General features: G+C 38.1%; 2 protein-coding genes across 3 annotated transcripts; one reads left to right on the top strand and one right to left on the bottom strand.

Moving 5' to 3' along the window:
- The first annotated feature begins 1,698 nt into the window (after window positions 1-1,698).
- Window positions 1,699-5,431, top strand: LOC136714090 (CCN family member 3). 2 transcript variants are annotated; one of them, XM_066691403.1, is made up of 5 exons: window positions 1,699-1,838; window positions 1,944-2,154; window positions 3,037-3,288; window positions 3,978-4,195; window positions 4,493-5,431. In XM_066691403.1, exons 1-5 carry the CDS (start codon window positions 1,785-1,787, stop codon window positions 4,784-4,786), a joined length of 1,029 nt encoding a protein of 342 aa, XP_066547500.1. In that variant the 5' UTR covers window positions 1,699-1,784; the 3' UTR covers window positions 4,787-5,431. The 2 variants fall into 2 exon arrangements, with proteins under 2 accessions (XP_066547500.1, XP_066547499.1); XM_066691402.1 differs by having other exon boundaries at window positions 1,944-2,166.
- A 1,321-nt stretch (window positions 5,432-6,752) lies between these two features.
- On the bottom strand, window positions 6,753-23,778 carry LOC136714089 (ectonucleotide pyrophosphatase/phosphodiesterase family member 3). Its single transcript, XM_066691401.1, has 25 exons — window positions 23,644-23,778; window positions 21,602-21,689; window positions 20,028-20,162; window positions 19,479-19,604; window positions 19,302-19,362; window positions 18,897-18,994; window positions 18,177-18,256; window positions 17,631-17,750; window positions 17,208-17,317; window positions 16,561-16,626; window positions 16,182-16,254; window positions 14,919-15,027; window positions 14,448-14,570; window positions 13,999-14,030; window positions 13,344-13,471; window positions 12,698-12,767; window positions 12,288-12,375; window positions 11,931-12,103; window positions 11,447-11,492; window positions 11,198-11,352; window positions 8,895-9,030; window positions 8,459-8,539; window positions 8,064-8,196; window positions 7,556-7,712; window positions 6,753-7,331 (listed from the first exon to the last, which is right to left on the bottom strand). Exons 1-25 carry the CDS (start codon window positions 23,683-23,685, stop codon window positions 7,158-7,160), a joined length of 2,604 nt encoding a protein of 867 aa, XP_066547498.1. The 5' UTR covers window positions 23,686-23,778; the 3' UTR covers window positions 6,753-7,157.
- Window positions 23,779-24,466: the final 688 nt, after the last annotated feature.

Genomic DNA, 24,466 nt, shown 5'->3' with positions numbered 1-24,466 from the left:
GGCTTCACAAATGCTTTGCTGCATACCTCGGTTGTAACGAGTGGTTATTTCAGTCAAAGTTGCTCTTCTATCAGCTTGAATGAGTCGGCCCATTCTCCTCTGACCTCTAGCATCAACAAGGCATTTTCGCCCACAGGACTGCCGCATACTGGATGTTTTTCCCTTTTCACACCATTCTTTGTAAACCCTAGAAATGGTTGTGCGTGAAAATCCCAGTAACTGAGCAGATTGTGAAATACTCAGACCGGCCCGTCTGGCACCAACAACCATGCCACGCTCAAAATTGCTTAAATCACCTTTCTTTCCCATTCAGACATTCAGTTTGGAGTTCAGGAGATTGTCTTGACCAGGACCACACCCCTAAATGCATTGAAGCAACTGCCATGTGATTGGTTGGTTAGATAATTGCATTAATGAGAAATTGAACAGGTGTTCCTAATAATCCTTTAGGTGAGTATATATATATATATATATATATATATATATAATTTAAATGTGTTCATATATTTTTAACTGTTATCTGGTGATTTTATGTTTCTTACAGAGCTGAAATATACCTTTCACATGCTGACTGGTGTTCATGGCAACATTTTTGTTCTCTCATTGCTGCAATATTAACAAACACTATAGTTGCTTGAAAATGGCTCCAGCAAATGGCAGTCAACATTTATCTTCTCATGACATGTGCACTTCGACGCACGATTTACAGAATCGCAGACTTGGAGAAGCCTGGAGTGCCAGACAAAGTCAGCAAACATAAAACTGCAAAGTCTAACATTTTTCAACTTCCAGTGTAAAAATATTTGACTACTTGTGAATAATGTTACTGGCATTTCCCCCATGAAGTAATGATAATTTATGAGCCTTTGAGGTCCTAGTTCCTGACACTTTATTAGGGATTGAACTTGTTTGTATTTCATGGGGTTTTGTTTGCAACCAACTGCAGTAAATAACTCCCAAATTGTATCCAGAAAACAATCAAAGCATCAGCAGCAAGAATATGTTGTTATATACAATGCACATACTCTGAGGAATGAGAAGTATAATTTCCTGACACCATCCAAATTCATGAGCTTCAAAAATGAAATAAACATTGGCCCTCAGAGAGATATAAGATGTATTTTTAATTAAGTGCACACATTTATACAACAGGGTAGCCACTTACCCATAGGCGTAATACTATGGTGATGATGCAAACCCACACCAGTTTAACCAAATACGTCTGAAGAAAAAAATAAAGACTTATTAGTGTTTTACTGAATTAAAGGTCAAGCTGGTTGTTCCACAGTAAATGGTTGTCTGCAATTGTAGTGGGATCTTGTCCGGTTGTCCTGACAATCCTGCACACAAACACAAAAGTGTTTGTCTTGTGACCATCATAGCAATGGCAACACTAGAAAGGAATTCTGTGGTGACAGACATGCATGCATTCATAAAAACAGTCTATTAAATCATCGCAATTACCACTACAGTTCTCCAGCCTTTCCATTTTTCATAGGCACTTCAAACTTGTCTTGTTCCTTCCAGCCCACTGGCTTCTGTTATTTGTCACACATTGGAGACGAACATTTCCACAGCCTGCTGCTACTACAAGGGCCAGCCTCCATCCAATCTGCATAGGATTTTTCCCCCCCTCTCTCTCATCGTCTTACCCAATCCCCGCAGCGCACTGGAGAGCTCTATAAAGTGTCCCGCAGACCTCCAGCTCCATAGAAAGGGGAACTTAACAGGCATCTGGCTGCAGCTACAGTGAAAATCAACCAGGAGAAGCCAATACAATCAACATGCAAACCCTGAAGACAGTTGGGCGACTATCGGTGTTGTGCGTCCTAGCGCAGGTGAGTGGATCTCCTTGGCATACGTTTCCATCGCTGTTTCTTTGTGATTTGGGCAGGAGAGAACAGTTGCTGATTGTTTTAACATGATGATGATGATGATTGCAGATGTGCTCCTTGGCCCGGTCATGCCCGTCTCAGTGCCACTGTACGGAAGAGGCGCCTCTGTGCGCCCCTGGGGTTCAGCTGGTGCTGGATGACTGCGCCTGCTGCCTGGTGTGCGCCCGGCAGAAGGGACAGCCCTGTTCGGAGAGAAACCCCTGCGACTCCCGCAAGGGGCTGCACTGCGATTACACGGCTGATGCGGATCTCAAGACAGGTGTTTGCATGGGTACATGAGCCGCCTATTTGATTTGGCTGCCTTTAGCGGAATTAGCATGTTGTTGAATGACGGCTGGTACTTGGTATTTGTATGTTTGTTTGTTTGTTTGTTTGTTTGAGCGCAGATTGCATGTGCGGGAGTGTTTTTGTTTGCACCTTAAAAATACACTTTACACTGTATGCATTCAATTGAACACTTTCTTAAACACTTCGGCAACACATTAAATCACATTCGTTGTTTTAAATATCGAATTGTTGCAGTGTGCAACAGGCTCATGCGTACCTCTTTCAAACTACTTCTAATTCTAATTTCAATTGTACCCTTGCATGGAAGAGAAAGTTTAACATTCATAATGCAGGAAAGACCATGAGGAGGTGAAACACATACATACATACATATATATAAACCTATAATACACACACACACACACACACATATAATGTAAAAAGTGTTTTGTAAACTTTTTTTCATTCTAGTCATGCATTTCACATTAGATGTTGACTGTTATATTCAGATTGCAAAGAAATACTTTTAGCAAAATTGGATTATTAATTAATTTGTAGATTCATAGATTCTAGGGGGCTATTTAAGATGAGATAGTCTATTTATTAAGGTTCTGCTCCATCTCCCGAGTCCACTTTTGACTCTGAGGCTAGGACAAGCGAAAGTGTCTCGGAACGAATTACTCAAGCTATACCAAAGCAGCTGTTTCCACTCAATGATTCCTGCATGCATTTATTCTCCATATAAATACAGACCCCTTCATTCAATCTCAGAGGATAGTCTTTGCAACTTGGAGAAAAAGTATTTGAAGTAACTCCCAGTAATGCATTTCTAATAGGTTAATGCCTTTTTTCTTTTTCATTCTTTCTTTGGCAGCCCGGGAAGGGGATATCTGTGTGTTTGATGGCTCTGTCTATCAGAACGGTGAAATATTCTTCCCCAGCTGTAAATACCAGTGTGCCTGCAGAGACGGGCAAATAGGCTGCGTGCCCCGCTGTAACCTGGACGTCTTGCTCCCCGGCCCCGACTGCCCCTTCCCCAGGAAAGTGCAGGTCCCGGGCGAGTGCTGCGAGAAGTGGGTGTGCAACCCCAGGGCAGAAACCCCCCTTGGAGGCTTCGCGATGGCCGGTGAGAGCATTGCTTACGTGACTGACACTCGGGTGTGAGTGTTTTAAACCAACATGGCACAAGCGGGGCTAGCGTGACACCCGTTCAACTTCCGAGGCAGACTACCACACAACACACAAGGCACAGAGGGAGACAGCACAGCGCAGTGCAGCCAGAGGTCATGTGGAGGATGTTGACTCTGCTCTTTAGTACTCTCATACCTCTGATGTGGAGGCCATATTTTTATTTCCCCTAAGACCATTTAGTTCTATGTACACCTCTCAGTCTTCAGCAGGTCAATTCATTTTTTGATTCTATTCCAGTTCCATTTGTAATTACTTTTTCAATGCTGTTCCAATTCCAATCGAGCCTATTATGTCCAGCCTATATTAGGTGTGAACATTTTTGTGAAATTGACCCTAACCCTGGTCTTCAGGACTAATCCCTGTTAAAGCAGGTCCCTAAAGAATCCTAAAAGGAGGAATTGTAGGATGGAAATTTGTATCATCAGAGGAAATATATATAAATTACACATTCCTGTTAAATCTTTCTTCATAAACTGTCAGATTGTCTTCTGCATAATCCAAAGTGTTGAGATACCATTGATTCCCGATTACCTTTGATCAAAAGAAACAAATGTGAACAAATTGCATTTTAACCACGTGAAACCACTTTCTAAATCCTCTTTTCATTTTTTTCACATGACTCAGCTTACAGGGAAGAGGAGACAGTTGGAGTTGGAGCCAACCTCTTGGATCCCAGTGTCAACTGCATTGAGCAGACCACAGAGTGGGGGGCCTGCTCACGGTCCTGTGGGCTGGGGGTGTCAACCCGCGTGACCAATTGCAACCGACACTGCGAGATGGTGAAGCAGAACCGCCTGTGTATTGTCAGGCCCTGCGGTCAGCAGCACAGGAACCCGAGCAAGGTACCAAAATGCCGTCTGGTGGACACCTGGAAACAAAATCCTATATACACAGGGCAGGCATAGGTAAAAGTAGGGTTAGGGAATAGATGGACATCGGTAAAACCCTGTAAAATCTTATTATATTAACCTATAGCAAAACATTTTAAAAGCAGTAAAACATGTATTTAAAACTGCATAAAACAGATTGTGTCACAGTCAAAGCAGTTAGAATAGCAATTTGCAGAAATCAACATCTGTGATCTCTCTACCACTTGGATAAAATGTCAAAAACGTCTTTGTTTTCTTTGCCTCTCCTAGAAAGGAAAGAAGTGCATGAGAACCACCAAGACTGTGATTCCAACTCACTTCACATTCAAAAACTGCACCAGCATCCAGGCCTACAGACCCAGATTCTGTGGCGTGTGCCGGGACGGACGGTGCTGCACGCCACACAGCACCAAGACCGTGCAGGTGGAGTTTCGGTGTCCACAGGGCAAAGTCATTAAGAAGCCCATGATGTTCATCAACACCTGTGCCTGCCACAGCCACTGCCCCCGAGACAATGCAGTCTACCACACGTCAGACCCTATGTTCAGCGGACTGAAAATATAAAGAGACATTCAGCAAACCTTCAGCTGGATGTAACTGTGGTTTACAGTTTCCTTAAAATAGTGCAAGTGCTGTTACCTGTGTGTGGGGAGGGATGTCATGGGCATTTATGTAAAGGAGTCTAGATTTATTATTCTATCACTGTTCAGTGAAGGTGACAATCTCTCTAAATTGGTCTTTAAACACAGAGGGAGCCCAGCTTTCAACATCTAAGCGCCTATTTCGGTTGCATTTCTGCACACCTTTGCCAAAGTTTGACCTAACAGAGACGTTTTTAATTCTGATGGTCATATAATGAGACACAGTATACGACATTACAACTGAAAGCTGGTATGTTATAACACAATCCTTAACTTTATTGTACAGGCAATGCGTAGGTAAAGAGACAGCCAGCTCCCCAGACCATTGTGCAGATTAAATAGCCAGGGCTCGGAAGTAAGCGAAAAGCACTCCAATATATACATCGACTGCATTGCATTGCAATATACAGGAACTGCAAGGGCCAGAATTGTACACCACTGCAATATAGCAACCAGACATGTCTCTCTATATAACAGGACAATGTATGCCGATGATTGTTTCTATGTTAAAGAGATAAATTGGCCTGGCTTTACTGGATATTATTGACTGCGTTGCCAAACCTGCAAATATCTCAGACTGAATGACTGTAAATACTTGCTGTATATTTTGTCATGGTGTGAAATTTGTGTCCAGTCTTTGTTTTGGATTTTCTTTGTGTGGAAGGTGAATGTAAATAGAGAGTGTGTGTGTGTGTGTGTGTGTATATATATGCATTTTTGTTGTTGTTTTCAAAGGGACACTCAACCTTTACTGCAAGGTGAGTTTTCTTGTGCTGTTACAAGTTATTGCATTAAATGTGTATTTTTTTATTTAGAAAAAACTATTGATGACTTTATTATTATGATCAGCAATTCATTACACATTTGTTCCTGTAGCATTTTAGTTCCCCCCCCCCCCAAAAAAAAAAGAAAACATTAAGACATGGGAAATACACTTGTGAGAGAAGGTGCATTGCAGATGAGGAATCTGTGTACATCATTTTTGAAAAGTAAAAAAAGCAAAAAAGACAGATCACCACAAAAAGTGTACTATTTTTAGAACTACATATAGGGCATACTTTATGTCTTGGATAGATTTATTGTGTAAAATCATGGCAAAACCTTTGCGTAGATAAATAATCTGAAATTCAGAGGCCTGCAAATACAAAGAAAAAAACATTCCTGACAAATATATCCTAAATAAGGTATGCATTTCAAAACCAAGTCCATTTAGTAGTTCTCCATATCATTACCAAAGCCATTGAAGCTTTGTTTCTGTCCATCTCCCTCCTGCCTTCTTAAAAAAACAATGCTTCCCCCTCCGAAATATGGATGACAGCATATTTTCATTCAGCCTTTTTACACCGCTATTGAAAGCAGCTTGTTGACACTAGAAGCAACCATTTCTGTTGCAGTGCCTCCTTAAACATACCAAATATCAGTCTCCATGGTTTCTACACCATACAAATTCTAAGATAGTTAAGTAAGGGGCAAACCTGACTGGGTCAAGTTGAGGATGGGGTATTTTCGGTTACAAAAAAGTCACTTAATAAAAAAAAAAAAATCATATTTAAATGAACGATCATTTATTAAAAGGCTTCTAATTTCTTAAAATTGAGAGTATCTTAGATTTAGTTTGCATCCACTGCAGAGAGAAAAAAAATACATTTAATTGAAACTGAGTCAACTTGGCAGACTCATACAGTCCATTATACAGTCTTTTTTCCTGGAAAAATAAGTTGAAAGCTTCTGGACCTGTTTCTTCTTAGAGCAGAATAACCATGTAGGAATGTGTGCTGGGTGTGAACAAAGAACCAGGTAGATTAATATTATTCTGTTCTGAGTGTAATTTCTCTTCCAGGTGTATCAAAATGTACTGCTCACCAAGGTCTTTTTCAAGTGCTGTGCACTCCATATTAAATCCATATTTATTTGAAAATTAAGAAAATGATCATAATTAAGTATGCTTATTCAGTCAATGCCAGTCTTGTGAAGATACCTTTACACCATAAATATAGTTTCAATAATGTGGCCCAGGCTGGATTTCAGAACAGATACAAAACAAGGACATTCTTCCTTTGATGTCTAACAATATTTCCAGCCTTTTGATCTTAAACGGTTTCATACTTGATGGAGTTTCTTTCATTCTAATTTTACACCCCATTGTTCAATGTTTCAAAATGGGTTTCATCTGGAGAAAAACATAAAATCCTAAATTGCAAATGGGGGCCAGAGGAATTAAAAAATGTTACCAAAGTTTTTTGTTGTTGTTTTTTACTTTGAAGGTCAACATCTTCTTTGCCAATGAAGGACATTTAATTCACCCTGTGGATGGAGGCGGTTGGCCGTGATTTGATTCGCAGGATCTCTGGAATTGGCTTCCCACTGTCCTGATAGAAGTCTAGTCCAGCGATCCACTCCACATCGGTCACCTTACATTGATGAAACCACAGGAGATCTTCCACCCATTTGGACGCATCCTCCTGACTCTGTAAAGAAGGAGGGAGCAGAGATCCTGTTAAGAAGTGATCGACCTCTGTCTGCTGTTGACAGTCAAGAACATCCCCTAATTAAATTCTTTATTAATTATGATTATGTGCGATTGGATTGCCACATTAACAAGGATATAATGTTCACTCAACCATTAACAACATGAATCTCAGGATCAGGCCTTGACAGTGGCGTACTTCAGGAACAGCACTTGTCAACTCACATTGCAAACCTCACTGTTGTCCGCTCTGTGAGGTATGAGGAAGGAAACAGTCCATAGCGGGCTGCTGCAGCCGAGCACTGGCTGGGATGTTTCCGCACAGCTGGTCAAGACTGCAAAATAATGTGTCGGGATTGGTATTGCAGTTCCTGGGATATGCCTAAAAAAGAAAATAATTTTAATAGTAAAAGCTGTTCAGGTCAGTGTTCAAAAGCCACAATCTGCTGGGGTGTAGAGGTCTGTTGGAAGCATAAGCTGCTTTAAAACGAGGGAAAAGGCGACATTGATTCAGTTAAGAATCATCCAGAATAATTAGTTGATTTCACTAATCGACAGTTTAGGTGGACAGACACAGTTGTGTAAATAGTTTTCAGAGTACTGCACATCTTAATTTTGCATTCTAGTGAATGTGCTCATTGTCTGGACAATTCGGTTTCTGATCGAGCATCTAACAGAGTTCTTAGTCCTTTATGTAGCTTGTACAGAGAAAAGAAAATGTTATTCAACCTACTGTTTAATCTCAGCAGGGGTATCAAATCGTCCATCATAGTTGTAATCGAAAACAGGCCCAGACACCACGTTTATCCCATTGTACTGGAAGGCGTATTTCTTCAACAGAACATTGTGGAAATAATCCCAGATTCCTACAATGTGACAACATCATTAGCCGTCAGCTGCAAAAAAGTTCAGCATTGATAGAACAGTACAAAGGCATCGTTGTGGGGCGATATATAAAACACAATCAGAAAGGTTCGATCATTTTGTAAAGTAATTCAATTCTTGCCTCAAACCTCTGCTCTTAGGCAATCATTAATAGTAATAGTGTAATAAAGTGATAGGTTTGCTTCTGCTTTAATGTACTCGACACTATTTGTTGTGAATGAAGCCAGAGTGGCACAGTCTTACTCTTAAACTGTGGATACATAGGAACCACATTGCTCATCAGCAGACCATCATACTGTCCGTCGACCGTTGAGATGTTGAGATCTGAAAGGAAAATACATGACAAAGGTTCAGGTTAAATTCTGCGTGACCCCTTCGCCAAAGGCATTTAAAGATGTTTAATTTAGATGTCAGAAGTCAGAACCTATAAGGACCACACATACTCCCAAATATCAAGTTTAGGAGTTTTACAATTAAACTTGATATTTGGGAGTATGTTTTTTCTTCACTTGTGGCCCTAATGTTTACTTTATTTTAATCTTAAAATATCCTAGAAAGGTTTCTATGTCAAGTACTATATGCATTTCCCTCTTAGGTGTTTCTCATCACCTCTACACTACTATACAGTGAATACATTAGACATGGTATTATGTCAAAAATGCACAAAGCAGGAACTTACTGGGAGGGTAAAGAAACGCAGATGAAACATTAGCATCAGGACTGTAGAAGTTACATCTCGGGCTCTGGGCACCTGGGATCCGGACATCAGCCCTTTTACAGTCTGGAATGATATTGGGCAAGGATGCCAAATTACCCTGCAAAGATCAATACAAGCTAATCAGAAACTCCCACACAGAGGAATTGATTAACATTTGCTCGCATTACTTTTGTCAGCTTTTGGTTATTCCACGGTTCATTCTTTGAGCATGAGAGTGTTTCAGTGCAAACGGTAAAACATTGCACAGGTTTCCGGTTGGCATCTCAGACTGTTTCTAAACTCACATGTTTAGAAGACATTTTAAATGGAAGCACACACCTCAGCAGGCCTTTAGCATATTAGTGATTTTTTTGTTTGTTTGTTTGTTTTTTGGTCCTTTACTGTTAATAATTAAAGAAAATCATCTGCCAAACTGGGCGATGTAATCACACGTGTAGGACTTTGGACCTAGAGCTTGGCATCTATTGTTTGAGCATGGATACAGGACGTGGGATACAAAAAGGTGTAAGATAGATTACTATAATATTTATTATCGTAGGAGACTTACAACTGTTACAATATATTACATAATTTACACATACAATTACCAATTTATACAGCTGGGTTTTTCCACTACTCCGCATTACTTTCCAAAAAAAATACATATATGAATTAATTTATCTTCTCCATACCAACTCCTGTGCACATACAATTGTTGTCAAAAGTATTTACACACTTCATTTGACAATCCACTGATATATATATTGTTAAACTAATTTATCAACAGTTTTTTTACAGAGTTTGTTGAACACTGATTCAACCTAGAAGAATTCAAATTGATTGAGTGGTGTGAGGCGTTAGTGTGCTGTAGAAATTCACATTGTATATGTAGTTAGACATCCATGCTCAATGGTATAGTTTATCATGAATTTACTTTATAATCCTCATGAACAGTTCTTGGAAAAGGGGTGCTGTTGTCAATCACAGTAACCGAACAAAAACGTGCACCGCTCCCTGCGAAATTGAAACCTATTACAAATAATGACACTTTATCTCCACAAGATGGTGCAGTTAGACTGGCCGAGGGGGCTGTACACACTGTTGATGATTGTGAAATAGACAAACAAGAGTAATGGGTTCGTTTCCAACTCCAAGATAAACAACTCTAAATTCAACACAACCTTTCACCTCTCCGCAGTGCAGGTTTTGGTGTGTACTTTACAACCACATGCTCACATTGAAAGATATTGATTATATTCTGAGACTACAGACACTTTTCTTTTTATTTGAAAGCTGTACAACTGAGTAGTGTACCTTTTGGTTTATAAATCCCCTTAAGTTAAATGATATTGTAGTTTTAGACTCGATTTTGCTCAAAATTAATCAAAATACTAATTTATAGAACTTTCTAATATCGAAACCTAGTAGAAGAATATAAGCAGATATATAAAGCACAGTATATATACATTTCTGTGTACAAATTCATGATATTTCTAAGTATATACATACTTCTAATGTACGATCTGTCCCTTTTATGTAGTAATACACCAAATATGATACACATTCTATCAGAAATATAAGCCATTGTTAATTGATGTATTTTACAATCAAAACTATAGTAATTGGCTTCCAAATACTACCCTGAAAAAAGATCCAGTTCACAGGGCAGCCTTTATAGTTGAACACTACAGGGTGCTGCCCAGTATTTCTCCAGTTGCGTCAAGAGGAGAGGGTCATGTTTCACTGCAGTAACACCTCGACCCTGTGTTTGCGCCACACATGTGTGCACAACAATAACAATTCTGGACTGTGACTGATAATATACATATCCCATCGATAAACTATTGTGTTCAAACACTTTTAGGCTAGGCCTTGTCCATACACAAAATAATAATAGTACAAAGTATATTATTACTACCAGGCAGAGAGGGGTGTCATTGGGGTCAATAGTCTACTCTTTATTTTTTAAATGGTATTAGTAAGTGGCTGCACCAACTATAAGTCAGTTGACGTGTGTACTCAAGATCAAAGATCATCCAAGAAGTCACTGAAACTCACAGTACTATGTATTTTAATTTCTAAAACCCAGGGAATATTTGAAACACTGATAATAATGATATTTCTTCAGTCCAGGCCCTCCAAAAACATGGAAGAGTAATGGGATTAAGAGTTATGGGATTTTTAGAAGACAGTGTGTATCAAGAGTATCTAACACTCCATGCTCTTCACATAACATTTGTATTGGATATACTGTGGCACCTCACTAAAAGAAACATGATGCTTACAGGTTTATCCAGGGTGTAGGAAGTCCAGACAGGCATCAGGGATTTCTTGCTGTAGGCATTGACGTAGCCATGCTGATGTAGCAGGCAGTAGTCCTCTTCAGATCGCATCATTCTGGGCCTCCCGAAGGGCATGTGTGTGGCCTCACAGGCGGCCACTGACAGGGCGAGGCAAACGCACAATGTGAACACAGGCCAGAATACACAAATGAACAGAAATCGTATGTTACATGAGTATGCTCATATGCCTACCTTCAGCCGCTGTCAGATTCAGTCTGTCATTATAATTAGCTGTGCCCTGGAAAATAAGAAGAAAATGTTGTATATAGTTTAATTTCATTCGTGATCAAATACCAGTACTCCAACTCGCACCTGAGGTAATAGATTGCTTGCAGAATTATTTGTATGTAGTAAAATGTGCCCATGGCCAATTAGAGTTGGTTGTACTATATTCAAATAATTAATTTATAAAAACCGCGAACCTCACCAGGAAAAGCGGTGTAGAAAATAAATGGATGGATGGATAATTTACAAAAGTGTTGATTTAGTCAGATTTTGAGCACATTTAAACCCTGTGAGGAAAAAATGTAACAAACACCAAGGTTAATTTACCTCTAGTTGGCAGATGATCAGATGGGACAAAGCTACATACATTTATGATTACCAGTACCATCCATATGCAAGCTCAGTATAGGTTTGTATTGAGAATCTGATCAAGAAAACACAAACAAGTTACCATGGCAAGGCAAGTGCAGTTCAGCGTGTCTTCAGGTGTTAAAGTCTCCACAGGGCACACTCCACTTTTGGTCACCTCTTGGGGGTAAGCAGGGTTATATGCTGGCTTTCTCAGAAGGTGATTCATGCTCCCATGGGTACCATTATTAGGAGCAGGAGGGATTTCCAGCAAATCTGGAATAAGAAGCAATATCCCAAGTGAGGATTCATGTCTTTGATTTAATTATCATCTATTTCCAGTGTTCCTTGACAGCAAATATTCAGAACCTGTATATTGTTCCTGTTAAGAAGTAGCTTATTATTTACTTTTGATAATTGACCAATAATAACACTAAAACAAATGTTTATTTCTACTTACCACACATGAGATTATAAAGTTCTATGTTGGAAAATGGTTCCACCTGAGATTTATACAGAAACTTGGGTCCATATCCTAGAAACATAGCCTAAGAAAAACATGCATTGAATATTTAGGAAAGGGTGTAATAGATGTATATTGTATACTGGCTGAAACCACTTATAGATTAAAGGATTTTTAATCATGAATTCAATTTGAACAATCATAGTCACTGCCAAAGATCATGCATTCTCCTTGTTGTACCATTTTATGAGTACACCACCTTTTTAGAAACTGGGCTCCCAGTTTGAAAGCAGAACAGTCAAGGATATCGAAACATGACATAAAAGTGAAAATAAGATAAACCTCTTTTATTGCTTTTAAACATTAATGTATAACACATCAAAATAGATATTTCTACATCGACTTACTTGCATACTATAGTAGTCATTGTCATAGCCATGGGTCCCACCATTACAGCGAGTATAACTGTCTTTGTTCCTGTAGGAAAAGATTAACTTTTAAATATCAACAGCCATGAAAAACGTTTTATAATGTTTCAATAAATGTCACTTCGATAAATGTATCCAGTTAAATAAAGATTAAATGCAAAAAGGCCTAAAATAAGGATCTGAGAATCTAATTTGCCACTGGTATTGAAAAAAAGACAACTGTACAAACAACATTTTAGTTTTCTAACCACATATCTCACATTCTATTTGCATAACATTGGACTGTATTGCAGATCATTAGCATGGCTGTGACTTGGAGCTAATTTCCTTTAAGGTATATTTAATCTTCTTTGTCAATGCAGGACTGTGGTTTAATGTCTTATCTGTATGTGGCCCTTTCCACCATACTGTAGAAGTGCTTCTAGGGTGTTGTAGGCCTCAGGAAACAGCCACTTTCTAAATCTACAGCAACACTTGCAGAAACCATGTTTGTTGAGAGATTTTTCTTTCAAGCTGTAAAAAGGCTGTAGACACCCCTAGATTTTGGATCTATGTGATTTATATTGGTTATAAACAGAAGTTTTTGATAAATTTAGATATTCCTATTGGAAGGAAGGAATGTTACCTTGCAAACAGCCATTGTGCATCCACCAGCACAGTCACATCTTCGATGCGTATGCTGTTCGCATAGTGCATCCTCTTGGGAAGGTGAGCCTTGAGGAATGGCTTAATATTTTGTCCTTCTTTTTTGCACTAGTAAAAATAAAGAGTGCATTATTATGAAATGGCAAATTCAAGGATAATATGGCGACTCCAAGTCATACAAGTTTTTTGTGCTTTAATAATGATTCCCTGCACACCAGGTCTAGGTCATATCTCTGTGCAAGGTTTGTCTAGGCAATTGAAGTTGTCGATTCAGCATTCCTTTTAAGAAGGACATCAGAAAACAAAATATTCCAGAAAAATAAGTCATGTGTCTAATTAAGTTTGGGAATTATCCTGCTTTAAGCATTGACACTTTTCACCCTCCCAAAAATAGTCAATTGTCAAATTAAAGGGATTTTACACACGAGTACATGTGTTCTTCTGTGCTCTAAATGCATGAAATCACATTCAATTTGAAATGACAATCAGTGTTAAAAACAGAGTTTAAAGCCTACTATCTTGGCAGGACAGGAAGACTTTTAAAGTCAAGCCCACAGCAGAAATGTCTATGCTTCATAGTATGGTGGCACCCAGCATTGTGCTCTATATGGCGATTCTTAGTTCTGTGAACTTACTGTCAAGTTCGCCACAAGTCCAGCCGAGTCAACTGCAAACACAAATAAGAAGTGTGAGTGGTTTACAATACATTGCTTGCTAAATCATCATTATATAAATACAAGCTTGCACAACAGAGTTTGGGCCATATTTTCCCCGTTTAACTCAAAAAGAAGAATCTAAAATTGTTGAACAAAACTACATGAGAAAGAACATAAACTTCAGTTTCAGTCTCTTTGTTTCCAGTCATTTCCATGACTTTTGTAACAGGTTAATTTGTCTATTTTTTTCATGTTTTCCTCTTCAAAGCATGCTGAGGCTGGCACCCTCAAAACGCATTACCCCATTTTAAAAGACTAAATTAATAGAGCCAATTAAGCAAATGTTAAAACTGAACTGACATTTAAATAAATCGTTTCAGACTTCCCCGGGTTCACCAGTCGTGTTTGTAGTAGACCTGAAAACTCACGGCTTTGCTGGTCATCTTTTGCTCGAATTCTTCCAAATGCTCCCTGATATATATAGAGATGGTTTTCATTTTCAACAAAATTTTGGAGGAACTCCATTCTCTGACAGCTGGTCTCATCCATTCCTTAATTGAATAGGTATATATTTACAATTAATCATTTTTATCATGTCACATATTTTATTACTTTTGCACAACATGCTTTCAAATGCATCTTCCATATATATTTTTTAACTCTGTTTCAAGATTTTTTGTAAGATAATATTATTAATTTGTCATTTTTGTTGAACAAATATGTACAGTAAGAATAATTACTGTGGTATATTACACATCTCCATTACACTTTGACACATTTAACAATATAAATGTGTTTTCCATTGGCACTGAAAACACTAAACATATCGTTAAAGTGCTCTCACAGAGTCACAAACCACATGATGTCACAAATGTTTAGGGGAACAGAGATTTTCTTACCATGATCAGCAGCTATTATAATATTGACACATTGGTGAAGATTGAGCTGTTTAAGACCATTCATTAATTGGCCCATGATCTTGTCAACTCCTTGGAGAGCTTCAATTACCTGCAAGACATTGCATGATTAATGTAAAACTGGATTACAGTATTGTGTATCCTAGTTTACAGACTGTCATTTATAGAACTGTTTCATTGTGTGTTTGCTTTCAGGTACATGTGACTTGATGTACAGTAATTACACTGCTGGGTATATTTAATTGAATTTACCACACAGTAATTGCTTCTCAAGTAACACACTCAATCATAACATTCAGGTATATTGAAAGATAATTAGGGCTAATTAATATCTGCTGTATTGTTGCGCAGCTGGGTGGCTTACATAATTATATACAGTTAGGTCCATAAATATTTGGACAGCAACACAATTGTCATCATTTGGCTCTCTATGCCACCACAATGGATTTGAAAGGAAACAATCAAGATGTACTTTAAGTGTAGACTTTCATCTTTAACATCTTTAATTTGAGGGTAGTTACATCCAAATTGGGTGAACGGTGTAGGAACTACACCCATTGTTATACGTGGTCCCCCAATTTTAGGTGCTTGAAAGTAATTGGACAATTGGCTGCTCAGCTGTCTCAGCTGTTCCATGGCCAGGTGTGTGTTATTCCCTCATTAGTTAAATTACAGGTAAGCAGATAAAAGGTCTATTGAGTTGGCCACACCTAATGTTTTTGGTTTGTTTTGAGTTCTCAGCCTAATGATGGCTTGCTTCACTCGCAGTGGCAGCTCTTTGGACTTCATATTGAGGGTTAATAGCAACAGATTCCAAATGCAAATGCTACACTTGAAATCAAATCAAATCAAATCAAATCTAGACCTTTTATATGCTTACCTGTAACTGAACTAATGAGGGAACAACACACACCTGGCCATGGAACAGCTGAGACAGCTGAGCAGCCAATTGTCCAATTGGCCAATGTTATGCAATGAACTGTATATGCAGAAACCATGGTCTTAAGCACATACTTTTTTAAACAAGGACATCTCAAGACCTTGGGAACATGTTTGGCCTCTATATGTACTATCCATTTTAAAGACCAACCGGAAAATAAAAGAAGTGGAGATTACTGTACATGCAGCATTTGGTTCATTTGTTGTCTAATCTTTGTCAGATAGACTATCAGCGTGATAGGCTCTGAAGCAGTTCACTCACATTGTGACCTTGTGTTTTATGAAGCAGATCGATTACTCTCTTACCCCACCACTGACAGGGCCGAAGCTGTGTCCTGAGCTGTCTGGCTCTTCCAGGTATAAGGTATAGAAATCTGGCCTGAAGTAACATGACATTATTTTTAAATCCACTTAAAAACAGTTAATGTTTAAATTGTGTAACCACATATACTTGCTTTTAAACATATACAAACCCCAGCCATTTTTACACTAATGTCCAAATGCATATTTTATACACCAACTCTAGCCATATTATTCTTCATGTAATGAAGAATCAATATCTGCAAATATAAACCTGCACTTAAGAAAATAACTCCAACATTGCTGGACCAAAGGGTGTGGAACAACAATGACTGTTCATTTCCTTAGGCTGTTATTTGCAGGTAAATTGTGCTTGAGGAATTACCTGTCTTTTTCAGGTAAGCTGAGCCACTTCAGAACTGTGAAGACTCTTTTCTCAAACGGCACTGAGCTGCAACAAAACGCAAAAAAATACTCTGAGTCTCTGACATTGAAAATTGCTAATTAAACCTTAGGAAAATAATGACCAGTTAGGAAAAGCAACCAAACAGATATAAATACAAAGATATTTATTTTCTATGAAATCAGAACACTCTACTTTCAACAGCTTTCATCGGATCTGGGGTCATCAATTACAGCTCAATTAGAGTCCATTTGCACCATTGGCATGCTTAAGGATTTCAAACTTCCATCAACATAAGATCTACAGGCTGATTTTGCTTACTGCCAATTCAAATATACAGTTTTATACAATTTACACTGCTTTATATGTTACCTGTCATATCAACTGAAGAATATGATGCAGAGGAGGAAAGGAAAAAGGTCCAAGTAATGTGATACTTCTAAGATGATACCTTGCTGTCAATAACATCGACCAACTGCATTCCCCATTCAAAAATAATAAGAGTAAAAGTGTTTAGTTATGTATAATATTAGCCCTGCGTTTTGTTTTTGGAAGGACAAAGACTCTATTCTGTAATGACTGCTTTCTTGTGTGGAAGATTGTCCACTACTTTTCTTTTTTCTACTTACCCATTGAATTTTTCATACAAATTTGGGAAACTTCCATTGATTTTGACATCAGACCCAGGCCAGAAATATGTCCCTGATTTCAGGCCGTGGTACATTGCAGTATGCCATATCTATGACCAGAAATAAATACTGAAGGTGTTAACAGTGGCAAGACAAATTGGAAAAATCTGCAGGTGGATAAAATACAACTTCTGTTATGCTCTCCTTTAACAAGCAACTGTTTTGTTTGTGTGTTATTCAAATGGAATAAAAGGTTATTGTTTATTGAAATACACCTGACAAAAAAGGAAGGAAGGGATCCTTAAATATTTGGAAGGTGTAACTAATTCTAATGTCACCATTATCCAACTATCACTTGCCTTTGCTAAGCCTAAACTAATGATCTGAAAAGCTGGACAACGATTTTAGAAATGTTGTACTTACAGGCTGGCCAAGGAACCATCTGGGTTTGAATGACTCTTCATTACCAAGGGCAAATGATGCTTTAAAGACAGGGTCATACATGTTGTTGTCCACAAGACCATGAGACTCTGAATACATGCCCTGCGAGGAAACGGAAACGCAAAAGTCCAAAAAGGTGTACCATTCTAGACATTAAAAAGAAGCTTCAAACACTTTGGATATTTCTACACAATGCTAGGTCAAGACATATACAGTTCTGGGAAAGTAATGCAATAAGTGTCGGCTTGTTCATTTTGTGGTACCTCCATAAACAATATGATAGCAATCCTGCACAATATAAGAGGATTTGTGACACAGCACCACAAGAAGGCCACTTGTGAATGTGATGAACACACAGGCACCCCAGAGATTTAGAAGTCTTCATTTTCTCAACCAGTGGAACAAGTTTAGGAAGTTCTGTCTCATTCTGCTTGAGGTCAACGTTGTTGCCAATGGGCTGTCTATTTGGACTATAGTCTATCTGAAGTAAAAGGAGTAAAATCCTTTTCTATCCTACTGAGGACTTACAGTGACGATGCTGTAATGATTGGGGAATGTCTTGCTCGGAAATACTGCCTGCATGTAAGGAGCGTGAGTCCCACAGTTTCCTGAAAGAGAAAAGAATATATATATATTTCAGAATTGTTTCTACAGATTATATAGATCACTTAAAAAACATTATCCAAATACACCCCACCCCAGTCATCTTTTCCAATTGACTTGTCAAATGGTCAATTCTATAATCATATAAGAAATAATGCTTGGTACGATTGATAAGTTAAAACAAACAAACAAACAAAAAACAATCGGGATAATTTTGCTCTTTAGGAATTTGTTGAAAAATTATGTTTTGCCTAATGTACATACTGAAATATTGTATTTACCCTTTTTCTATTAGCATTACTATAAAGAACATATCTTGCAACGCTTTGTACTGTAGACCTAATCTTACTCATGTTTGTGAATCTCATAAGAAGCATTGTATATTTGTAATGTTTGCGATCAAGACAAACAGTTCAAACAGAGACAAAACAAAAAGTTGGTAGAATGTATGTATTCTCAACAGTATCCAGGAAATCTCAATATATGTATTTTTCCCCATGAGACTAAATGAAGGTAAGATTCAACCGTACTCAATAGCTAGAACAGAAAGTTATGTAACACTTTAGATTTCAATTAACAAGAAAACTTCCTCCATTTTAAGTGCTGTCCCAGGTTCCTTGGACTGTTTATGTAAAATTGACTTACTTAGCTTCTCTATAACTGGAATGAGTTTACTCCAAGTCTGCAGATATTCTGCTCGAAGTCCATCCAGCGAAACCAGGAGCACGGGTTGCCTTTTGAAGCTGAATTGCCGATAAGAGAAAGAAAGAAACCAAGCACAGATGATACTACCAGTGAAAAACATGAGGCGTGTGATAGGACCTGTGCATAGAGTGACTATGTGACTCTGTAGTCACTGGGACACATTGAGACTTTGGGGATTTTAAATTTGTCCTCTTCAAGAGTGAAAATAGTGATAGTGACAAATACTGATCGTAGTAACCGTGCAAAGCATTTAGGTAATACAAATCACTGGGCACAAGTTTGGAATCTGTGACTTGAGGGTAGGTCTAAGTTTTTATGTTGTTCTTTCCTATTTCTTTACAATACCTTGCAGGGCACTTTGGGACCTCCAAATCTTCACAGGCGTCCTCTAACCATTGTTTTTCACCTAACAGAATGAAAGGAGAAATGGCACAATGTATGGGTTACACGTTAAGTCATATTCATAAAGCATTCGCCGGTAGGTGTAGTGTACTAATAGATATAACAAAAGAAGGACTTTACCTTGACAGACATGTTTAAAATTTGTGCAGCAATCCCCCAAATTCAGGCAGTCATCTGAACAGTGACAATTACTCTTCTGGTGCCTCGTCTCACCACAGCGGGCTTTATTGCATTCCCATTGTTGAGCTGTGGAGAAATAAAACAACAACATTGGCATTTTGTTGTTTCAGTGAGTAGGAAATTGAGTCTGAAATTGAAACAGCTGAAATCATAGGGGCAATGTTTACACTGGCAATCTTTGATACACCGGGTGTTAACCACCTGTGTCTGTGGGTCACTAATTGATCATTATTTGGACAGGCTTAAGAGAGCAATTGTTTATTGAGAAAGCTGAGAACAGACTGAACAGCTCTCTCTTTACTCCATGTGTGGCAAATGCAGTCGAAAAAGCGACAGGTCGACTACCTAATCAGCAGAATTGAGTCGTGGTGATGGGCAAGTGCTTTTCTCTTCAGAACCAGCTGACTTGATCTTTAAAACCCCAAGAGTGGAAAGAGGAAGTGTTATTCAAAACCATTTTTTGAAATCTTAAGTTTCAAAACAGCTTACTAGGCTGCAGGCAGATGTCCTCGAAGTCAGGGCAGCAGTTGTTGCTGGTAGCACAGGTGTTATCACAGCGGCAGGCCATGGATCCTTTCTCATAGGGCACATAGCAGCGGTTCTTGCAAGAAGTGGGGACTTCAACTAAAAGCACGGGGGGAAAATAGAAACCATAGGGAGGAACAATGCTAACAACTAAATGTAAAAATCAGCACGATTAGATTTCAGTTAATAGAAGATTTCTTAAATTATACAAAACATGTGCATGTGATGAAGGACAGGCATGCCATCTGTAGTTGTTAATGGGGATGAGATGAGTGTCTAGAATTGGCATTAAACCACAAAGATATTGCAAAAGAGTGTTATGGACATAGCACACAATGGGGCAACAGTATACCAAAAGAAACACCCCTGCAGGAAAATATCAAGTGTTGGACATTTTTGGAAATGTATTGCAAATGCACTAACAGGATATTTAATTCCACCAACGTACACCCCACCCCTTCCCCAATTCAGAATCATATATTTTCCATTCATTGTGTAGCATGCTTAGAAATGGTTTGCTGTGCAACCCCTTGGTGGCAACTTGGGTCAGACATAGACTCCCATGTGAAAATAAGAATGGGTATATATGTGCAGTGATTGCATGGTGTGAACAAATAGAAAAAAGGGGTATTTAAAAAAGCAAAACATCTGGATTTTTATTTCTGACTAAATATATCATAAGATTAGTCAAGCCCAGAGAGTGTTCCACATCTGATAGTTCAATTATTCATGGTTTCATGTATGTGAATTTGTTTCTGGTGCCAACCTTTTTTTTTATTATTACATACTGCTTTTTAAATTGTCCCTCAAGTGTTGGTGTTAAGAATTTAACTGTGCTCATATTTCAAGTGTTGCCAACCATTGTTTTATTTTAATTTTGTTAAAATCCACATGTCTTTAAAGTATATTTAATGTAATTTACTTGAAGGGTTATTCAGTACCACTATATATATAGTGAGCATTTCAGTGTCCCTCTCAATACTACCATTTAAAGTACTGTGCTCACTTCCAGCTAAAAAACAGTTAAGAACTTTGGTATCACTGAACGCAATGTTAGACCATGTTTTGAATACACAGTCTCAGAAGAAATCCTTTCATGGACCTAAAAGAAACTATCACAGCCTTACTCGATCAAAAAAATAGTATCACTGATGCCCCCTAATGGTTATTAAAGAAACGTTTATTTCCCCTCTTTCACTGCTGATGTTGTCAGAGCTGTCCTATATGACTTTTTTCTTCTTCATTGAAAAGCAAGGTTAAGTAAGGCCAAATGCAAGACTTCATGAATTCAAGACTCATATTCTAGCCAATATGGTAATTCCTACATATATACATACATGCATGCATACATACATACATACATACATACATACATACGCACAAATGTGAATTACAGCCAGTGCAAATAATCTGGAAACTAAAAGGAATGCATTAAGCAAATTCAGGAGCGGAAAACCACACAAATCGACTCTCACCATTACAAGTTTAAAATCAACTATACAATACAACAATGCATGTAATTTACTAAAAATGTGTACCTTTATTTCGGCATTCTTGTAGTTGGAGTCCTAGACCAAGCCCGAGTCCAATTATGATCGTCACAATGGACACTGCCAAAACACTGATCTGGAGGGAAGAAATCAAATTAAAATGTTAAAGCTCCATTTAATAACTGTATGGTTCACACAGAAGAAAAGCCACATTCTTCAGATCGTAATCTGCATATTTATTTATGTAATCACATAATAACATGAGCTACTTTTCCAGCAAGGCTGTTCAATTGGCAGGTGTGTGTGGTCTTTAATGAAGAAACCAATAAGACCAGGAGAATGGGAGCAAGACATACAATTAGGTCCATAAATATTTGGAAAGTGACACAATTGTCATCATTTTGGATCTATACTCCACCACAATGGATTTGAAAGGAAACAATTATGATGTGCAGTGAGTGTAGACTTTCATCATTAATTTGAGGGTATTTACATCCAAATTGGGTAAACGGTGTAGGAATTACACCCATTTTTATGTGTGGGTCCCCCCAATTTTATGGGGTCAAAAGTATTTGGACAAACTAACATAATCAAGAATTAAATTGTGATTTTCAATACTTGGTGGCAAATCCTTTGCAGTCAATGACTGCCTGAAGTCTGGAATCTGTCCATAGGATGTTGTTCCAGAACTGTACAGGGTCCTTTAGATGTTTTTTGGCAAACTCTAATGTGGTCTTCCCCTGTAACCCCTCTGCATTTACTCTGGTGAAGTCTTCTCTTGATTGTTGACTTTGACACAGATACGCCTACCTCCTGGAGGGTGTTCTTGATCTGGCAAACTGTTGGGAGGAGGTTTTTCTTCACCAGGGACAGAATTCTTCTGTCATCTACGACAGTTGTTTTCCGTGGTCTTCCGGGCCTTTTGGTGTTCCTGAGCTCACCAATGCCATCTTTCTTTTTAAGAATGTACCAAATAGTTGATTTGGCAACACCTAATATTTTTGCCATCTCTCTGATTGGTTTGTTTTGATTTCTAAGGCAAAACTGAAGGCAAAACTCCCCAAGAACAAGCAGGAACTAAAGACAGCTGCAGTACAGCCCTGGCAGAGCATCACCAGAGAAGAAACCCAGCATCTGGTGATGTCTATGGGTTCCAGACTTCAGGTAGTCATTGACTGCAAAGGATTTGCCACCAAGTATTGAAACTCACAATTTAATTCATGATTATGTTAGTTTGTCCAAATACTTTTGACCCCATAAAATTGGGGGGACCACACATAAAAATGGGTGTAATTCCTACACCGTTCACCCAATTTGGATGTAACTACCCTCAAAATAAAGATGAAAGTCTACACTTAAAGCACATTGTTTCCTTTCAAATGTGGTGCCGTACAGAGCCAAAATGATTAAAATTGTGTCACTGTCCAATTATTTATGGACCTAACTGCACATCAAAGCAAATCCGTGTGTCACTGGTTATTTCCAGTCAATCAAATCTATATACAAGGAATATATCCATTGTGGAAGATTAACATTTTTATGAGGCAAAAACACAGACTTAGTCCAAAACAGCACAGCAAAACATGACACGTTTTGGAAAAATTGTAGCTTTGCGTATGGTATATTGTAGTTATAATTATGATTAGGACTAAATCATTCTTATATCCTTAGTAATCTCTAACAATTTAGTTTTGTAATAAATGTATTTGTTAATTTCATTTCGATTTAGAACAATCATTTTGATCTAATGTGTAGCTCACTTAAAAAGTTACAGGGTTTGCAAAGAAAGGAAACCCGATCACATTCTGCTGGACAAACCAGCCATACAAAATGCATGATTGTAATTGTACTCACTTCAGGGCTTCAAACAGTTAAAACATCACTAACTCTTATTCCAGAATCCCTTCTTAAACTGGTGCTATGAAGGTCGGCTTTTGATCAACATTACATTTTATCGTCTTTTACTGGTTTGAAGAAATCAATTCTTATAGACAGATCTGTTGGTTATGGGAACTCAGTCGGCACAGTATAGCAATTTAAATACATATATACATAGAGAGAGAGAAAGCAATAATATAAAAAACACTTACAACAATAATTTTCCTCTTACTTAAACCCTGTACAATCCCCATGATTTTCAGTCACTTCTCTTCTCTTAGAAGCTGAGTCTACAAAACGTAGATGGCGGTGACCTTTGAATCTCTGAAAGTTATAATTGCAGGATAATAAAAAAAGAGTTAATGACAAAGGAGTTGGGAAAAGAACGTTAATGCTCATGGTTTGCATCAGCAATTAAGTGCAGAACCTGAGACTGTTTTATGGACGAGAAATAACGAGAAAGAACAGTCCTGGAGGTTAATGATCAACAGACTCATTTATTACTTAGGATATGGATGCAAATATGGCAAACATGCTTTGCAATCATATTTTGAGGTGGAACGCTGGTAAGCAAGCAGAACAGTTTATTAATAAGAAAAACATAGGGATTTTGTATTCTAAGCAAAGGGGTCAAAAGATAGATTGCTTTTCCAAGTCTTCTTAGAATCCTCCAAACTGCAGTTTTGCTTCTTAGGTATAATAAGAGCAACCTTTCTTTATAGGAACACAAGTGATTGAAAACAGTGGAACTTCATAACCATAACTTTGCATGTAGTTACAGTAGGATGGATCAGTGTCTGTAGATATGCCACATTAACAATATAACATTGGAAGTATGTGTTGAGATATTAGAAAAACAACAAACTTCAAGTCTTTCTGTATTATATAGGTTACAAATCAAGAACAAATACTTATATTCTCATAAAACCAGGTCAAACTAACCAAACTAACCAAGGCAATCAATATGTGATTGCATAAAGTTATAGCCTACAGCTGATTCAACATGAGCTCTAAATCCAGTGCCTTGAACATCTG

Source organism: Amia ocellicauda, chromosome 18, assembly GCF_036373705.1.
Source record: "Amia ocellicauda isolate fAmiCal2 chromosome 18, fAmiCal2.hap1, whole genome shotgun sequence".
Classification (NCBI taxonomy): Eukaryota; Metazoa; Chordata; class Actinopteri; order Amiiformes; family Amiidae; genus Amia; species Amia ocellicauda.
This window is presented reverse-complemented; position numbering and strand designations above follow the sequence as displayed.